Source organism: Triticum urartu, chromosome 7A, assembly GCF_056163025.1.
Source record: "Triticum urartu cultivar PI428250 chromosome 7A, HENAU_Tu73, whole genome shotgun sequence".
Lineage (NCBI taxonomy): Eukaryota > Viridiplantae > Streptophyta > Magnoliopsida > Poales > Poaceae > Triticum > Triticum urartu.
Genome location: NC_141879.1, coordinates 17,052,268 through 17,071,906, shown reverse-complemented (window position 1 = coordinate 17,071,906; position 19,639 = coordinate 17,052,268). Strand labels below are relative to the sequence as shown.

The window sequence follows — 19,639 nt, the reverse complement described above, 5'->3', positions numbered from 1 at the left end:
AGGTCGGCGTCGTCGGGGGCAACTAGTGATGAAAACCAAAATTTTCACAAGTGTTTCTTATATAGCAAACCCTTTGGTCCCGGTTGTTGGCACCAACCGGTACCAATGCCCCCCTTTGGTCCCGGTTGGTGGCACCAACCGGAACCAAAGTTTCGGCTACTGAAAAGAGACCTTTGGTCCCGGTGGTGCCACCAACCGGGACCAAAGGGGGCATTGGTCCTGGTTGGTGCCACCAACCGGTATCAATGCCTCCCTTTAGACCCGGTTGGTGCCACCAACCGAGACCAAAGGCTTTGTACTGGCTCAGTGCGGTGGGAAGTTTAGTCCCACCTTGCTAGTTGAGGGGCTCCCGCACCAGTTTATAAGAGCATCTCCAGCCGTTGGCCCCCCAGGAGGCGCTAAAAATTGCCCCCTGGGAGCGCACCGGCGCTAAACCACGCGCTGGGGGCGTGATGCCCCCTAGTCACGGCGCCCATGTATTTTTGAAAATTTTAAACACGGCGCAAACACGGCGCAAATTCAACGCAAACTTTAGCGAGTTAGTTCAAATTTAAACATATTTTACAAAAAAGGAAAAAAACTACTAGGCTGCTCCTCGCCGTCTCCCTCGCCGCTCCTCGCCGCCCGCCCTTGCAGTTCTACATGCTGAGGAGGCTGTAGAACCACATGTAGTCGCCGCCGCCGTCGTCGTCGTCGTCGTCGCCGCCGCCGTCCCTGCTGCATCCCTCCCCCGGTTGGCGCGGCGGGTTGGACGGTCCGAGGGCTTCCTCATCGTCGTCGCTGTCGAGGATGACGACGTCGTGCTCGTCCTCGAGCCCACGTTTGCGGGCTTCTATCTCGTCCAGGGCCCGGCGCTGCCGTACCATCTCGTCGCGGAGGTAGTCGTCCCGCGCCCACTGTAGGGCGTCCTCGTCGGAGAAGCCGCGCCGGGATATCTCCTCGTACTCCGCGGGGAGGACGGGCTCCGGCTTGGGCTCGACGAGGACGAAGCGGCGAGTGGGGGGTGGAGTCGCCGATGCGAACGCGGGAGCTGCGGGTGCGCCCGCTGACACGCGTGTCCTGGGGTTCCGGCTTGACGGGGCGGAGACAGGGAGAGCCGGACGAGTGGCCGGACAAGGAGGAGGACGCCCCGGGCCACTCCATGCGCCTCGGCGTCCACGAGCTCCCACGTCGGCGAGAGAAGGACGGGGGAGCGGGGTAATCGAGGCGCGGCGTGTTGCCGCCCTCGATGTACTCGAGGACGGCCTCCAACGTACGGCCGGGCACGCCCCACCACCGGCGCCGCCCCTCGGAGTTGAGCCTGCCGGAGGGCACGACGCCGTTCGTCGCCTCAAGCTGTTCGGCGTGGCGGCGACGGAAGTAGGGCTCCCAGAGCGGGCTGTCGGGGGTGTACCGCGGGCCTTCCCTCGCCGCCCGCAGCAGGGACGCACGGATACGTGCGATCTCCCCACGCCGCGCCGCCCCGGTGGGTGGTGGTGGCACCGGCACACCGCCGGCGCTGATCCTCCACTGACCGGGCACCCGCATGTCCGGCGGGACCGGGTACTCGGCCTCGAAAAGGAGGCGAGCCTCGTCCTCGTGAAGATGGCGGCGGCCGAAGCCATTCGCCGCCGCGCAGTCGCCTGGGAAGCGCTCGGCCATTCTTCCGAACTGGAGACGGCGAGAGGAGGGAAGGGAGGAAGGGGGAGAAATGGGCGCGTCGGCGGTGGAGGCTCTGTGCGTGTCTCCGGCACGCTGGGGTCGGCTTATATAGGCGGAGGTGCCGCGTAGTACGCGTGGCCGCCGCATTATGCGTGGCGGGCGAGGGGACGCGCGCCGACCGGCCTTCACTGCGCCGCCCGTGAGGCATCAAAGGAGGCTGACTGGCGCGGCAGCGCGCGCTGCTTTGGCATTGGTTCACCGCGGGAAACGAGGCGATGAGGACGACGAAGCGGCGAGAAGAGAGGCAAGTCGCTGGCAAGGAGGGCCCGCGGCTCTTTGCGCCAAAAACGATTCGTCCGGCGCCCCCGAGCGCCCCCCGGCGCGCTGGATTCGGGTTGGGTCCGCTGGCGCCAATTTCGGCTCGAGCCGGCGAAAACTGGGCCCTTGGGGGCGCGACTGGGCCGATGTTTTGGCGCCGGCGGCCGAAAAATCGCCTGGGGGCCTTGTTGGGGGCGCGGCTGGAGATGCTCTAAGCGCGGCTGCGCCTCCCCTTTCGAACTCCTCACTATTGCAGGCCTTCTGTCCTAAACTTGTCTCTCTATCTGTGGGCCTGTTGGGCCTGCTGCGGGCCTGAATCCTGGCCCAATGGGGTTTCTAGTCGTATTCAGGCCGTGGTGGCCCAGTAGGTGGCATTTTTTTGTTTTTTTCTAGTTTTTTGTTTTGTTTTTTGCATTGTTTATTTTCTTTTATTTTTTAATTCTTTTTGCTGTTAGGTCACAAAAATTATAGACTTTCTGTTAGTGCCATTAATTTTCAAATTTGAATAGTTTAAATTTGAATTCTTTTAAATTAGTGTGAATTACTAGTTTGTGAATAACTATACTAAAAAATTAGATTTTTGAGTTATTCTTTTTCCTGCTGTTTAATATTATTGTGTTTTAACATTATATTAAATTTGGTAATTTTTAGGTTATTTTAAATGTCTGTTTTAATGAAGAACATATTTTGTTATTTTATTTTTCTATTAAAGTTTTTAACAAAAATTTTATTTATGAAAATTCTTTTTGCCATTAATGTTTTGAACAGAAAATACTTTGATAATTTTAGTTGCATACATTTTATATAATTTTAGTTTAAAAAATACTAAAGGTTTATAAAAGCTTTTTAGTTGATTCCTTTTGCTATTAGAGTTTTATAAAAACTTTTTAGTTGATTCTTTTTGCTATTGAAGAATATTATAGTTTTGTTTTAGTTGATCATAACATAATATTTTAATTATTTATTTTAAGTTCATTCTTTTTGCTATTAGTTCATTTTTTTGCGCTAAATGACCCTGAAATTCAAAAGCACTTCAAATGAACTATGAAAAGGTTTAAAGTTGGCATGGTATCATCATTTCACCCACATAGCATGTGCAAAAAAGTTGAGAGGGTTACGGCAAAAACTCGATGAACTTCGTGTACAAAAAGGACAATCTCTTTCGAAGTATCAGGGTTTCATACGAAAACTCATCTGTTACAAAGGGATTTCATTTTTTTGAACTTATTTGAACTCCAGACTTTTTGTGTGTTCAAAATGCACCATTCAAAGCCACATCATCAATTTTCAACCCTTTCACCAAAGTACATACATAGTTCAAATTGAACAACATATAGCTCTCGAGAGCATCTAGTTAAACCATACATTGAAACTATGTAAAACCTTTCAATGCAACAACAAATGCGATCATAATCACAACCAATGTAACAACTGATCCAACGGCATAATGATACCAAGCCTCGGTATGAATAGCATATTTTCTAATCTTTCTAATCTTCAACCGCCTTGCATCCATCTTGATCTTGTGATCATCGACGACATCCGCAACATGCAACTCCAATATCATCTTCTCTTCCTCAATTTTTTTATTTTTTCCTTCAAGTAATTGTTTTGTTCTTCAACTAAATTTAACCTCTCGACAATAGGGTTGGTTGGAATTTCAACCACCTCCTACATAAATACAATCTATGTCACGTTGGTCAGCATAATTGTCATAAACAATAAATGAACCAAATAGTTATAAAAAGATAATATATACCACATCCGAAACATAGACAGGATGAGGTCCGGCGGGGGCGGATACCAAAACCATCGCACTATGTAATAACAAGGAATAATAAAAGTAAGAAAAATAGAAAAGTAACTATCTGAAGTAAGAATTTTTTTTCTTTCACTAAGAAGATAAGAACAAGAGGCTCACCACGCTGGTGCCGGCGACGAGATCGGCGCGGGCGATCGACGGCGGTGAAGAAGGGGACGGGACGTGACGGACCGCTAAACCTATGCAAATCTCGGAGAAAATGGAGCTTGGAGGTCAAGCTTCGATAGGAGAAAACTTAACTAGTGTGGCTCGGGCATTTCACCGAACACCTCATGTGCATAGGAGGTGAGCTAGAGCACCCAAATGCTCTCCCCTCACCGGCCAGAAAAAACAGAGCACTGTGGAGTGCTCTGCTGCGGCGAGGGGGTATATATAGGCGACTCATCTGTCCCGTTCATGCCTCGAACCAGGACTAAAGCTCACCCATCTGTACCGGTTCTATCCACGAACCGGGACCAATGTATGTGGGCCAGGAGCGAGGGCCATTAGTCCCGGTTCATGCGTGGAACCGGGACAAATGGGTCCGAACCAGAACCAATGCCCACGAGGCCCTGGCCGGCCCCCTGGGCTCACGAACCGGGACGTATGCCACCATGGGTCCCGGTTCGTGAATGAACCGGGACTAATGGACTAGCCAGGCCCGAACCAAAGCCCTGTTTTCTACTAGTGCGGGAGCGCCACGGGAGAGGTGGGGAAAGTGTAGTATCATTAAGGGCAACTCTAACTAAACCCCTATGCGGCGTAAGAGGAGGAGGATTTTGATTTTTCCTCCTCTAACCGGCACCTAGCCGATCCCCAGTAACTGTTAGCGGAGGATAAATTATCCTCAGCCACACCATCCGCCCCTAAATTTACTGCACCGAACAGGCTCTAAGGAAAAGCCGCGCCTCTTTCTCGACCCCCCACCGTGGCACTCCCCTGTCACTGCCTCTTCGTCGGTGAGTGCCTCCTGGTCCCCGCCATTACCTCGTTGCCTCCCTTGGCCCTCGCCGCCCTTCTACCTGACGCCGAGCCTGTTTGTTCCCCGTCACCGTCCTTGGAATCGAGATGAATCGCCACCTCCATCGCCATAACCAATTCATCGAATTGAATCACATTTTCTTCTTCTTTGGCGGCCGCCGCATCTATCCTTGCTTGCGCAGCGCTGTAGGTTATTACGACGCTTCGCCACCTGCCGGTTTGGCCGAAACGACGACGGTTGGCCGGTTTATCACCACTGCAACGCAAGTGTTTGACGGATTGCCTGGGTGAGTTTTTTCGTTTTGAATCGAGCCGTTTGGATTGAACGAGTCATTTGAATTGTAGATGAAGAGGTTGATGGAGATGTTCTTGGATTACTCGTTGTCATCCAAAGAGGAAGAAGACACAGAAGACTTTGAAACCATTTTAGGCATGATTTTCAATGATGATATTAGGCGCCCTAGGAGAGGATCGCAGTTTAGCCGCATACACATCAACCGTGATAGAGCGGAGATCCATGCCAAGATCATGAGAGACTACTTTGTTCCAAATTCAACCTATTCGGAGAAGTACTTTTACCGGCGCTTTTGAATGCACACAAGTCTTTTTCTAACCATTGCCCCAATGTCAAGAACCTGCTAGGAAAGATGTGGACAGAGCCTTCGGTGTGCTTCGGAAGCGCTTTGCAATTGTTCGTGGCCCTGCCGAGTACTGGAGCTCCAAGATTCTATTGAGATCATGAATTGTTGCATCATATTGCACACATCATCATTCAAGATGAGAGAGATAGACCTGAGAACTTTCGGTACACAACCAACGGGACTCCGGTTGAGCCAGAGTCGTATGATACAAATAGGATCCTGGCATTCATTGAAGAGCATCACAGGATTGAGAACTGACAAGTTCATGCTCAGCTCCAAAATGATTGATCTTACTGAGCATCACTAGCAATGTCATAGCACTTCCTAGTTGTTCTATCACATATTCTTTCCTACATTTGGATCATCCGGTGTGTTTAAATTTGAATAATTCAATTTGTAAACTATGAATTCAGATGGTAAACTATATTCGTGATTTGCTTGAACATTCATATTTATGTTTAGTTTCCATATGTATGCTAATATGTATATTCAATGTATAATATAATTGCTAAGTTTAGAAAAACAAAAATTTACTTCGTATATATAAGGGATCGGCTAGGTCTGGCTAAAAGTTAGTGGAGTGAAAATACTCCGTTAAGGGTTTACTCCGTTGGATCCTTCACTATTTTTAGGGGATCAGTTAGAGTTGCCCTAACAGACAAAAGTTGAGCTGAAAAAGACAAAAGAAGATCTAAAAAAAGAGATACCGCTGTCTGCCCTCCAGAATCAAATATCTTTCCGGGTCAATTCAAACACATTCTGGTTGCTGCACACTGGCCATGAATAAGGTCTGGTCATGCTATTTTGGAGCCCTCTTCCTAGCCTGTAGCCACCACTCTTTTGCAGTCTGCTGGGATTGGAAAGTCAGCAGTTGTCCATGTACATGATTCCATAATACACATTCTGGTTGGTGGCAGCTCTCCTTTCAGTCAGACCACAAGGGGAAGGTGTTGTTATTACGCCAACACGCTTGTTGAATATTGTCAGCCCTAATGAACCTCTAAAAATATATATCTGGCATGTTGTAGTAACATTTACATGCATCCACAAAATTCCTCTGCTAGTGAATTTGATGATCAGGTGTACACGGCACAGATGCAGGGGAGGCAAATTTGGCTACACTGTCTAGACATCTCTTTAACAAAACTGCCAGCTAAGCTTTATTTCGACGACATAAACATGTCAGGCAGATTCCTTACTCCTCCTGAAGACATCTCTTGAGGTTAACCATGCCAAGTATCTGGAAGTCTAGTGCAGAGTCCAAAAAGTTTTTTCTTTCAGAGAACACACGATCTTCGTCGGTCGTACTAATAATATTTCGCAAGGCGGTCGGGTGATACTGGGAGTGTGTGATGCTCTTCCCAGGCCCTGGACAGAGGTGTCCGTCTGATTGCCTGCCTTTGTTGGTGCCGCCTGCAACAAAATTGACATATACCTGATGAGCAGTGCTCCCAGCTTCCATTCTATAGCTATTTCTGTTGTTAATCTTTGCTGGAGAATTCCACTTTGGATCCAACGAACTGAAAACCCTACAAAGGTAGTAACAAAAAATTAAAACCACCAGACCAAGATTTATGTAGCTGGGATTCAGTCCTCTGCTTGTTGTGGCAAATGTTCAGACCGAGGGCAAATGAATTGCCAGCTCTTTATAGATTTAAAATTGCTGCACATATTGGTCACTTCACTGGTTAAAACTACCGTGGTCCAACGCAAATCATAAAAGCAAAGTTTCTGTTCGTGAAATCGCCATTCAACCGGGGTAACGATGCAGTTTCAGGAAATTGCATGTTCTCCAAGCAACCTACAACAGACATCGTGATCTCCACCTGCATGCTGCCCCAATCAGAAAATTATGGTGTATATTAAGAAGTCACTGGGTATCTTCAACTGTTTTGTTAGTCACCTTGAATGGAAAAAAAGGGGGTGTACTTTCAGGCCATGTTTGAAATGAACCGGGCTGTGGTTGAGATCATAGCAAGGACAAGAAGAGAAGAAGAGATCACAGCAAAAATACAAACAGAGCGATGAACTTAAATATGCAGGGGAAATCGAGAAAATATATTCTGCTTTGGTTGTTTTCTTTTTATTACAATCATTTCCCCCTTCCTTGTAAGTCTAAAGGGCATACTAACATCTGTTGAGTTCAGAACTCTCTTGGACTTCATTGGGTTGGACTGTATAATGGGTAACTAATCTGCTATAACATGTCAATTATTTTCTCTAAAATAAAACATGTTAGTTCTTCTCTCAATTCTCAAAGGAGCTTCTACCTCGATGATGACAAGTAAGGCAGAGCTGCTCCCTGCTCAAAGGTTTGCGGCATTGTAATGTTCAAAGACATGGTAATACAAAGTTGCTTCACCCAAGATGGGCCACACAGCCACAGAGTATGCACAAGTATTACATGGCCTACCAATGTTGATGATAAAATAAAACTAGGAGGACAGCCCCAACCGAACAGACACATTAAAGATCTTTTATCTTTCACAAGCATGACCATGTGCTACTGCATTAGCTTCCTTAAGTTATCTTCAGAAACTCCCTGCCCATCTAGTAACATTCCTCCTATATAGCTGCAGCCCTGGTTATCCTCTGTATAGTCCGGATGACCTCATCCCAATCAGAATTGACCATCATTATATCACATCGTAACCGAAAGAGTCCGGTGCTTTCTTCCTTGTATTAAAAAATGACACAGGTTGCCCCCCAAAATCGGATCTTCATCGAAGTCTGACCGTGTCAATTTTAAGTTTTAGCCATATGCCTATAGCTGGCCTTGAGTCCAACAATATCTTGTGATGCCACTCTTCTTTTTCTGCACAACTTAGAGAAATTTGCATGTTGATAGCCATGGCAGATCTAGCATGAACATGCATCGCATCATCACTTACATGCTACCTGTTCCCGCACCAAATATATGTGCCAACTTTCTCAACAAAGATATTCACCGCTAGTGGCTAGTGTACAACAGGGGAGGCAAATTTGGCTAGACTGTCTAGAACCAAGCAAGTAAAACAAAACTTAACAGAACCCGCACCTTGAGTTAGACTATGTACCCATGCAAAAATATCAGAGCGAGTCTGCTGCAGAGTCCAAAAAAGTACCTTTTCCCTGATGATTCTATTTTTTCAGAGAACAATTGATTTTCTTCTGTCAAAATATTTCTGGCAGCTGGGTGCTACCTGGAGTGTGGCATGTTCTTACCAGGCACCTGAAAAGAGGTGGCCTGCCTGCGAGAAGTTTGCCGTATATATGATGACCAAGATTATGTATGTTCACACTGATAAATGAATGGTCAGCTCTTTACTAGCAATCAACTCTTACATGCATCTGATTCAGTCCATGCAAGTTTGAAATAAATACAACATCATTTCTGAAGCAGCTCGGATATTTTCTTTGAATTAAATGGCATTCTTGAATGATTCAACTCGACTTTTATCAGTTCATATTTTCCATTCTCATTCTATAGTCTTAAAAGTAAACCATTCAAGAATCAGGAATCGTCACATCACAAATATACGGAAACAACGCTGGTTGAGCCACTCAAACAGGGTAGCAACGCGGCCAAATCAATCAACACAGCGGACACCAAGAGGCCTTATTTTTTGTGGTCATTCAGCTGTGTTGACACACAAATACCCTGCATGTCGATGAAGCGCATCTCTATAAAATTCTTGTTACCACTGTAAGTAAAACTCTGCTGTACTGATTTCTTTCAACTGCATGCTGCTATTCATACAAGAGTACGTACTCCAATTTTGTTTTATATTGCCATTGATGCAATTTCTCTGTGACTAACAGATCAAAAGCTCTAGTGAATTCACTAGAAAGAGCAAACACACATAAAACGAACTTGCTCAAAGGCAGTGTTTTACTGAATGAATAAGGTCAACTAGACATCACACCAGTAACCAGTCGGATTGAACCTTTTGGTACACTAGCAGGTTCACAATCTGCAGTAGGATTTAGGGTAACCATAATAACTGATTGTTAGAGAAAGGAAGACTGATTACAGTATCATTTATGCTTCATCTGTAGTTTGCCAGGCATTGTTCTGAACTGGAAATCAAGCAAGCACGAGCATAAGCACCAGCAAATTCAGTGGCATGATTCAAGTAGATTCAGAAGTACACAGACGAATAGTTCAGCCAACAGAGAGTCTATTGTTGGAGGAAGCATAGGCGTGGCTTGAACTTAAAGCTACTGCCCATTTGCATCTGCTAATGACTCTGAGAACAGAGGAACATAGGGTAGAAACCGTTTCGGTTTTGTAATGCCTTTCTCAAGATTAAGGATACAACCAACTTTCTGATGTTGCATATCATACGCTACCAAGGTATCACCTCCAGATGACATCAAGAAAACGGTGTCGCAATCTGGATGAATCGCAGCCACCGTGTACTTCTCCCCAATCATGCCCATAAGCTCACTGATATTGGCAGAACGCTTCAGAACCAATTCTTTACTGTCACGATCCTTGAGGCACCAAAGTATTATCCCAGAACCTAGGATTTCATTACCCCTGCGACACTCCAATCATGGCAGATCCTCGGCCGTACGGCACAGGGATAGTCTTCCACACTTCCCCCTCCGTGTCCACCACCATCAGCACGTACTTGTTGTTGAAGCCCATCAGGTTGCCAATCAAATACATCATACTGCCGACGAAGACACATTTACTATGGAACGGCACCACTTTCTCAACCATCCTACCACTCCTGAAACTCCATGCTCCTGTCCGCGACGAGTAGATGTTCACTCCTGTGATGTAAGTTCCCGGAACGGCCTGCTCAAAGTGAAGAACGTAGAAATGGGATGAGACTGCCGGATCAAAAGCAAGACCTGTGGTACAGCAATATCTGCTTGCGGGCACAGGCGGCCGAGGGGGCAGCTCCACCCACCTCCCAGTAGCGGGATTGCACACTAGAAAACGGAAATCATCCCAACTTTCCATCTTCTTCTTGAAGCCACAGTAGAGAAGGAGGCCATTGCAGGCGTCCAACTGGGTGATGCCGCCGTACTTGTTATTGTGCAGGTAAGGGATGGAAAGGTCGAACGGGGCTGCGCCGTCACCGGAGACACTGGCGAAGTGGTGGCCGAGCCTGTTGTTGATGGTCATGTAGAAGAAGCCAGCGAGGGTCTGGGGCAGCTTCTTGCGGTTGGCGGGGTCGGCGATGAGGTCGCGCCAGGGCACGGAGACGCACTTGAAGCGGTGGAGGGATCTGACGGGGAGGCGGGAGAGGATCTCCAGGATGAGGTCGTCGGTGAGCAGGGGCAGTCCGGCCGTTGGCCCAGGATGGATGTCTAGCCAAGGCTTGGTGCCCCTCTCCAAGAGCTCCCCTTTCTCCGCCTCCTCCATGGAAGGGCCTGGGCAGGGGTCAGATCTGCAGATGGAGAGAGGGAATCACGAATGAGGCCGAGGAAAATCAGGTAGTAGCAGCCGGTGGTGGTGACCTCTTCCTCGCCGTGGTGAGTCGGGAAAGGTAGTACCTTGGGCTGGTTTAGGGCGGCGACGGGCGGCGGGATGCAGCCGGCGGCGACGAGCTTCTGGGAGCGACACAGACAGGAGGACGATGTGGACGCTCAAGATTTCTTCTCCAGCCAGCCGGACTGAAACAAAAAAGCCCAGTCCGGTTGGAGGTGTCCCTTTGGGCTTTTCTTTCTTCTTGCCCCCTATAGTCTGACTCACTATTTTTTATCCTTCGAAATTACGTGCAACAATGCCTCATAGAACTACAAACGAGCTACAACTACAACTCATTCATAGATTTATTTATTCATATATTAAATGAGCTAAAATTAGCAAATGAAAATCACATATACTGCAAAGTAATCTATCTACTCCTTGTCCGAGGGGATCAGGATCACCCCTTCGCCGGAACGACCGGCCTCGCGGTCATTGACGGCGTGAGGCATCTGCGCATCCTCGTCTACACAGGTCTTCTTCGACTCTCGGTCATGAATGAAGATCCTGCGGCGGTTCGTCGACATCACCCGCTCATCCTTCATGAACTCCAGAATGGCGCGCATTTCAGCAATGAAGGACGGGCCGTCATGGAGCTCCACGAGGGTGGCAGCGCTCGCGCGCTCCGCCTTGAGCCGCACCTCCCCCACAAGGTGCCCCTCCAACATTTGAGAGGCAGAAAGTGCTCCCACACGGCCTCCATCAAGAGGTGGGTGTGATGCCAGCCCGCCAACAACGTTGTCGCCATCTCCAACCTGGGCCCAACCGGGTCGACCGCCAAGACCACCTTCTCCAAGCCTTCCCCCTCCTTGTCCAAGCCTTCTCTAGAGGGGTTTCTCCCCCACCGGGTTTGAACCTTCCCTAAACCTGTTTTTCATGTTTCTTTAGTTTTTTCTTCTTTTTATTATTTTTCTTTTTTCTTTTATATTTCTATTTTGTTTTTTTCCTTCCTTTCATTTTTTCACATTCACAAACCTTTTTAAAAAATTTAAACTTTGTTTTTCAGATCACTAATATTTTTTCAATTCATGTACTTTTATGAAATTGTGAACAATATCAAAATTTGTGCACATTATTAAAAACTTGTGAACATTTTTCGAATTTGACAATAATTTTTGAATTTGTGAAGAACAATTCAAACTCGCAAAAATACCTTTAAAAATCGTGAACATATTTTTCAAACTTGTGAACATTTTTTGGAATTGAAAATATTTTTCAAATTATTATCAGTCCACTATGCACTGGAGTTATACAGGACGGCGGTTTGACCCACAATGTTGTATGATGTTGAGTATTGACCGACTAAAAGGCGACATGTTCAACAACTAGTTGGGAGGAGATGCGTATGTTGAGATGGATGTGTGGCCACAAGAGGAAGGATCGAGTCCGGAATAATGATATACGAGGTAGAGTTGGGGTAGCATCAATTGAAGAGAAGCTTGTTCAACATCATCTGAGATGGTTTGGGCATATTCAGTGCAGGCCTCCAGAAGTTTTAGTGCATAGCGGACGGTTAAAGCGTGCGAAGAATGTCAAAAGAGGTCGAGGTAGATCGAATTTGACATGGGAGGAGTCCGTAAAGAGATCTAAAGGTTTGGAGTATTACTGAAGAACTAGCTATAAACCGAGGTGCGTGGAAGCTTGCTATCCGTGTGCTTGAAGCATGAGTTGGTCGCGAGATCTTCTGGTTTTCACCTCTAGCTACCCCAACTTGTTTGGGACTAAAAACTTTGTTGTTGTTGAAAATATTTTTTAAATTCATGATTTTTTTTTGAATTAGTGAACATTTTAATGGAATTCGTGAATAATTTTTTAATAATCATGAAGACTTTTGAACAACAGCGAACATTGTTTGATGTTAGTGAAAAAAGTTTGAACTCACGAACATTCTTCTAACTTCATGGACATTTTTTGACTTCATGAACAGTTTTGAAAACTGTGAACATTTTCCGAATTCATGAGTATATTATTTCCAAATCGTGAATATTTTTGGAAATTTGTGGACTTTCTTTTCAAATTCGTAAAAACAAATTAAACTCGTGAAATATTTTTAATCCACATTTTTTGTAAAAAAGTTTGCAAACATTTCCTGAAATTCATGAACATTTATTGAATTCATGACATTATTTTCAATTACACCAAAATTTGTTTTGAAATAGGTTACTTTTATGAATACAAGAATTGTCCTCAATATTAAAAATGTTTTTTGAATGCACGAACATTTTTTGAATCCAAGAGCATTTTCAGATTGTTGAAGATATTTTAAATTCGCTTTTACAAAAAAAACCTGAACAGTATGAAGCCAAAAATCCAAAAAACGAAAGGGAAAACAGGGCATATGGCCGGCCCAAATCATGCAAGGGAGGTATGGCGTTTGTGGCCTCTCGCACGGGGGCGGTCTTGTTCGGCCGAAATCACTAATTAAGGAGTACTCTTTGCGGAGATCGCTCCAATTTTCCCAGTTTGGGACAAATGGTGCGCTGCATGTGCGAAACTTGTCGCAACCTGTGAGTTTTCAATTTTTTTCGTAGATCCGTTTATTCAAAACATTTTATCTCTTAAACCGTGCGTCCAAATCTCGAACCGCTTTCGCCGTTAGATTTCTCGCGTCGAGATTTTCAAAACTAGATCCCATGTTGATAGGTTTTGACGAACTTTTTTTTTATAAAAAAACCAGACGAAAAAACCGACGAAAAACCGAACCGAAACACGGAGCAAAACCGTGCCTCTCCCGAAAGAAAAAAGACAGAAAACGCGTTTTTTTTCTTTTCCGAAAGAGGCACGCCCGTGCCTCTCGCGGAAGCAAAACCGTGTCTCTCGCGAAGGAAAAAAAAAAGAAAACCGTGACTCTCGCGAAAGCACAACCATGCCTCTCGCGAAAGCAAAACCGTGCCTCTCACGAAAGGAAAAAAAACAGAAAACACGTTCTTTTTTCCGTTTTCAAGAGGCACGGCCGTGCCTCTCGTGAAAGCACAACCGTGTCTCTCGCGAAAACAAAACCGTGACTCTCGTGAAAAAATGCGTTTTTTTGCCTAAAAAAATTATTTTTTTCGAAAATTATTTTTTGTCGAAAAGCTAGGGAAGACAGGTGGAAAATCAAAACGTCAAAAAAAACCCGGGAAAAAGCCGAAAACGCGTGCTGAAAAATAAAAATAAACAAAACCCGGAGGGAGCGTCCATAACACAACATGTGGCGAATGGCTGAGAGCGCGTCAAGTGGCGCTGATCGTTGCGAGGCTTCAGAAGAAGCGCTCGTTAATTAGTTGCTCCCCTGTTCGGCGCCTTCTGCGCCGCTTAGCGTTCACGGCGCTCGCGTGGCTCGCCTACCGGGCCAGCCCAATAACCTCGTCTAAAATCGATCGTGGTAGAAAAATACTTGCGGGACGTGGGATTCGAACCAGCGTACGCGGCCGAAAGAACTGCACCAGGACCGCGTAGCTGTCTACAATCAAAAACCAAACTATTTAATACTTCTCCAAGTACCGCATTAATATCAATACACCTAAAAAACAACATTAACATAAATTCTGTACCATATAAATCATTTCAAAAAAGAAAACATAAAAATGAAAAAGAAAATCATAGATTTGTAATAGAAGTTCAATTTTAAAAAACGTTCAAATAACTCAAAAGAACTTCATCGAATTTTGAAAAGAATACGAATTTGAAAAAAGTTAATCAATTCTGAAAAAGTGCATTGAATTTGAAAAGGTAGTTCAATGATTCTAAAAATATTTCACAAATTTGAAAAAAGTTTATCAATTTTGAAAAATTTCGTCGAATTTGAAAAAATAGTTCATCGACTCAGAAATAGTTCACAGATTTAAAAAAGTTCGCCGATTTTGAAAAAAGTTCGTCGAATTTGAAAAAGTTCATCAGATTTGAAAACTAGTTCATTGAATCTAAAAAAAAGTTCATCAGATTTGAAAAAAGTTCATAGAATTTGGAAAAAGTTCATCACGGAAAAAAAATTCATCAAATTCAAATAAAAGTTCATCGAATTCGAAAAAAGTTCATCGAATTAGAAAAAAGTTCATGCATTTTGAAAAGGAAATAATTTTATCTGTTTGAAGGAAACATCGTGAATTACAAAAATTAAAAAAAGGACAGACGAAAAAGAAAAAAAGAAATGAAAGGAAATAAGAGGCGAAAGAACAAAAAAGGAAAAACATCTATCTAATAACGTCAAGGTGTTGTGGCCTGGTGGTTATCGCGCCTCAAAGTATACTCGGAGGTAGCCGGATCGAAGAAAATGATGGGCCGGCCCAAATTGCAGCAAAGAGGTGAGGCTGTAGGCGCCCGCTTGCTGAAATGCAATGTAATGGGCGCCTACAGCGCTAAATAGGAAATGCCTCTCGCACGGCCAGGTTGCAAAATAGAAGTTGTATAAAAAAGTTGCTAAATAGACGACTCCTTTTTTATACCTTTTTCTTACTCTTTGAAATTTCGCCTCATGACGCTTCATGAGGATGTCAACAGAGGTACATCATGGATTACATAAGAGAAAATTCATTGTGAGACTCGTAAGAATATTTTGCCAATTGATGTGCCACTTGATTTGCTTCTCTCAAGCAGTGATGAAACAAAATACCAGTAATCATATGTGCTCTAGTAAAACTCCTTTTTAATCTAGCGAACTCTATTCTAAAATGGAAAACATACAAACTAGCCCAGAGACCACCGCCTTCTTCCCACCTCCGGGACTCAGCGCCGCATCGCCGTTGGTCCCGGCTCGCTCCTTGTAAGGAGGTCGCGGGCGCAGTAGCCACCAGCACCGCCACCACCGTCGCATGCGCAGGCCGCACCCTGCAGCATCGGCGGCAGATTTCTCAGAAAATGTCCACAGATTTCTCAGAAAATGTCCATGCCTTCGGAATCTCCTAGCTTGCTATGACGCAGCTCAACTTCTCCAGGAGCATGCCAGTTTTCGCAAGCTGCTGGAGGTCTTCATCGTCTGCTGTGACGACTGGTTCGTGTCCTCTGCGGTTTAGAGATTTTTCCGTCTGAATTTTATCACTGATTAAGGGACTAACTTTGCACTGGAATTTCTAACAGCTGGAGATTGAGCGAGGCCACCGCCCCCTTACAAGCATACCAGGCTCAGATTGCCAAGTCTACACACCACTGTTCAATTTTAGTATGAGTGTGAATCGACATGCTAGCTGCAGGAATTCTGACATGGTAAATTTCTTGCTTATCATCCTCTGAGCTTCTCATTAGCATACCAAACAGCTCGTTTGATAGTAGTTACTAGTTCAAATTTGTGTCCCCGGAATACTTCAAACGGCTTCAAGCAGGATTAGTCCAATGGAGATGTTGGGTGGCGCGCTACCGGCGCGTGGTGGGAGAAGCCGGTGTGCGGGTACTTCGCCAGGTGGGCACGATTGGTCGGCATGGCCAAAGGGTTGAAGCAGAGGTGAAATTGTGTCGAGACGGTGTGGTGGTGCGGCGGCGGCTGGCAGGTTGGGTGTCAATAGCTTCCGGTCCTGAAGCTTGACCTATTTCGAGCGACCATAGGTTCAGGCAAGTCAGTAAGTTACAAACTAGTAGCAAGATGGTATTTCTCGAGCCCTTTATTTGTTCAAGAACAGTGCTGGAACAAGGTGTACGGAATATATAAGAATTGAAGATGTTGGCTGTATTGAAAAGCTTGAGAATTCAGGTACCGTCAGAAGCTTCACTCATTTTCCATGACAGCCACAAAGATTTGGACAGGTTGGTAAGCTACAAACTATCACCAAGTTATTATTTCTCAAACCCTAAATTTCTTCAAGAATAATGGCAGAGCCAGTCAGCCAGAAAATACACACAAGGGGTCAAACATCGAGCACAACAAATTGAATGATGGTCATGACTAACAATTTTTAGTTGAATCGCACACGATGTTTCGTCGCAGTTGAATTTACCAATAATTGCTTCTGTCTAGAATCCTATTGCAATCTCTTTCTTAATTAGATCAACAAGCAATCTCATAAAAATATGTCTTTCATTTTATCTGAGAGTCTTATTTTGGTATATTAAAAGTTTAATTTATAGCAGGGTAAAAGGACAGAAAATGGACATGCTAAGAAATCGTCAGAGCATTGGTTTGATAGGTCATGTTTAAGTGATTAAAAAGAACTGATACATGTATAAAATTATTCGGCCAGAAAACAAACAAGAATGTAACGTACAACTTCACAAGCACACCATAGTGAACACTCAACACTCTCAATACAATACTACAACTTTCCACAATACTCACCCTCATGAGGAAGTAGAGATCATGGAGCAGAAACTGTTGTGTTGTCGAGCCCCTCCCGTGAAGAGCGACCCGACGTCTGATAGCTCCATCTCCTGCTAATTGCCGCCCGAAGGCCAAAGAAACATAGGCTTATTCATTTATCATGGTGAAGTTCCAAGACTTTATCTGGTTCAGTTGGGTGAAGTTGCCAGTGGAACCTGCAAATACCAGATATATCTTGTCCTGCAGAAGCTGTGCTAGATCAATGTAGATATCTCCTTGGTAGACATACCGCCCACGGATGCTATGTTGGACTAGAAATACTTGAAACAATTTCGATGTGCCGTGGTACCTGATACTAACCCATACATCAGACCCACTTGAGAGAACGATGGAAACATTACTAAGCGGGTACTGCCGAATAGATTTGATGCTGTTGATGTCAATGCCGACATGGTTGCCATCAAGGTCATCCTCGTAGCTCTTCCTCGTGTCAAACTCGACGGCTACAACTGGGTCCGTATTCGTGCCGTCTGTCGTGGCATTGCATATGCCAAGCCATTGGCCACTGTTGTTGCTAGGCAACGATGGATTGTTTGTGAGCACAAATGCCATACCTTCTCCAGCCCCATTCTGACCGGGGAGGATGTTGAGCAGGAAATCAGTCCTGAACGAGGTCGGCGCCATGCGCTTGCTGTTCCACAGCTTGAGGGCCTCCCTTACATAGACCACTCTCATTGACTGGTGGCCCATGTTTCCGGTACTTGGGGTGATCTGCAAGGCACCATCTGCAATTGTTGAGCCTGGGCTGAAACTAAAATCATCCCTATTGATTGTGTTGAAGTTAGGATAAGTAAATTGCAGGCAACTACTGGTTCTACTGCCTAGGGTTAGGATGACAACAGCTGCAGTAGCTATACAGGAAAAGCTCAACTTGGTATTGGGCATTGTCATGGTAAATGGTTCCTATAGCTTCCTGCAACCTTCTCAAGAAAGAGGAGTATTTATACACTCCTTGTGCTTCACTGCTTCTCAATACGGTGGAGGGGAGGAGCTGACAAAGTACTTGGAGGAGACATAGTCAATGGGAATCGTCAGGACAAAGCCTGGGATAATATTTGTGCAGCTGCAGAGAAACAACCCATTGTTAGACTAAGAAGCGGTGCGGGCAAAATGTTGTGACATATGCTACTCACCAGCAATATGTTTGACTATGCGATTTCTCACCTTCTTTTCACAAGAGAGGGATGAAAAGAGGGATATCTGAGAGGATCAACAAGGTATGTTTAACAAGCGGAACAATGACATTAACATAAAAAAAAACATCGATAGGTGGAAGAAAACTTATCTATCACAGTATGATAGTGCCAGCTATGGACTTGGGTAGAAATCCCTTTCATCCAATAATTCTTTATATTGGATTCCTTGTCAATGCAGAACTTGTCTCCAGGAAAGCTCTTACAATTTACAAGTGTACCACATGATCCAGTCAAAGAAAATAAGTATTGTCACTCAACTCATTTAATATATTTGTAAGTTATACTTCGACGAGACATGGCCAATGGGAATCATCATATACAGCCGGCAACAATCGTTCTGCAGTTGCAGAGAAATTTACCAACGGTTAAATTAATAACCTGTGAGACAAGATGTTCAGAGTAATATGTTTGACTATGCAATCATCTCCCTTTTTTCCCCTAGTGGCAGACTAAAAGAGAGGCTTATGGGAGGAATAACGAGGCTGTTGAATGAGTAAAACAATGTAACATACAAAAACGCTAAGAGGTAGAACAAATTGATCAGTGACAACTTGATGGTGCCATACCTCTTTCTTTTTTTGTGAGTGATGGTGCCATCCCTCAAGTAGTCTCCACTGGCATGTAATAATGTGGAACGTTGAACTTGATGATCTTATTCACGCGCTTGATTTGGACTTGGTGCTTTTGTTTCTGTCTTTTATGCCGGTGTGGAGATCTTGACAAAATTTTGATTGCCCTACACTTGGAGATGTTATCTTCTAAACAATCTCTTAAGGGGATAAGTTCATGGTTTGGATCTGACTCAAATAGGCCTTATCTGCACTGCTCTTTATTCCATCATATGTTTTTTACATGGTCTACCAATATTGATATGATAAATTTGCAAAGTTGACAGCACCATTTACATGCTGCCTGTGTTCCCACACCAAATATATGTGCCAATTTGCGCAAAAAGATTAAAAAAATTGTTTCTTCTGAAGGCATCTCTTGAAGCCAACAATGCCAAAATATCTGAAAGTCTACTGCTGACTGAAAAAAATTCAGAGAACAAAAGATTATCTTCTGTCAAAATATTTCCTCAAGGCAGCTGGGTGGTACCTGGAGCGTGCTATGCTGTTCACAGGTACCTGAAAAGAAGTGTCCGTCCTGCGACCAGTTTGCCATATATGATGAGCAGTGTTCCCATGTATATTAGACCAGTATTATGTATGATGAGCAGTGTCCGTCTGGGATTCAATCATCTTCTTACCATGGCAAATGTTCAGACTGACAAATGAATGGTCGGCTCTCTATGGCATCTGACCAAGGGTG

The 19,639-nt window shown here is 44.9% G+C and overlaps 1 protein-coding gene and 2 pseudogenes across 2 annotated transcripts; all 3 read right to left on the bottom strand.

Annotated features, from left to right (window-relative positions):
- Window positions 1-832: 832 nt before the first annotated feature.
- On the bottom strand, window positions 833-1,641 carry LOC147957011 (uncharacterized; annotated as a pseudogene).
- A 7,436-nt stretch (window positions 1,642-9,077) lies between these two features.
- On the bottom strand, window positions 9,078-10,993 carry LOC125525450 (putative F-box protein At3g17490; annotated as a pseudogene). Its single transcript, XR_015610820.1, has 2 exons — window positions 10,873-10,993; window positions 9,078-10,766 (listed from the first exon to the last, which is right to left on the bottom strand). The product of XR_015610820.1 is annotated as a putative F-box protein At3g17490 (transcript).
- Window positions 10,994-17,214: 6,221 nt separating this feature from the next.
- On the bottom strand, window positions 17,215-18,023 carry LOC147957010 (putative L-type lectin-domain containing receptor kinase S.5). Its single transcript, XM_087535521.1, has one exon. It carries the CDS (start codon window positions 18,021-18,023, stop codon window positions 17,220-17,222), a length of 804 nt encoding a protein of 267 aa, XP_087391647.1. The 3' UTR covers window positions 17,215-17,219.
- Between the last annotated feature and the right edge of the window lie 1,616 nt (window positions 18,024-19,639).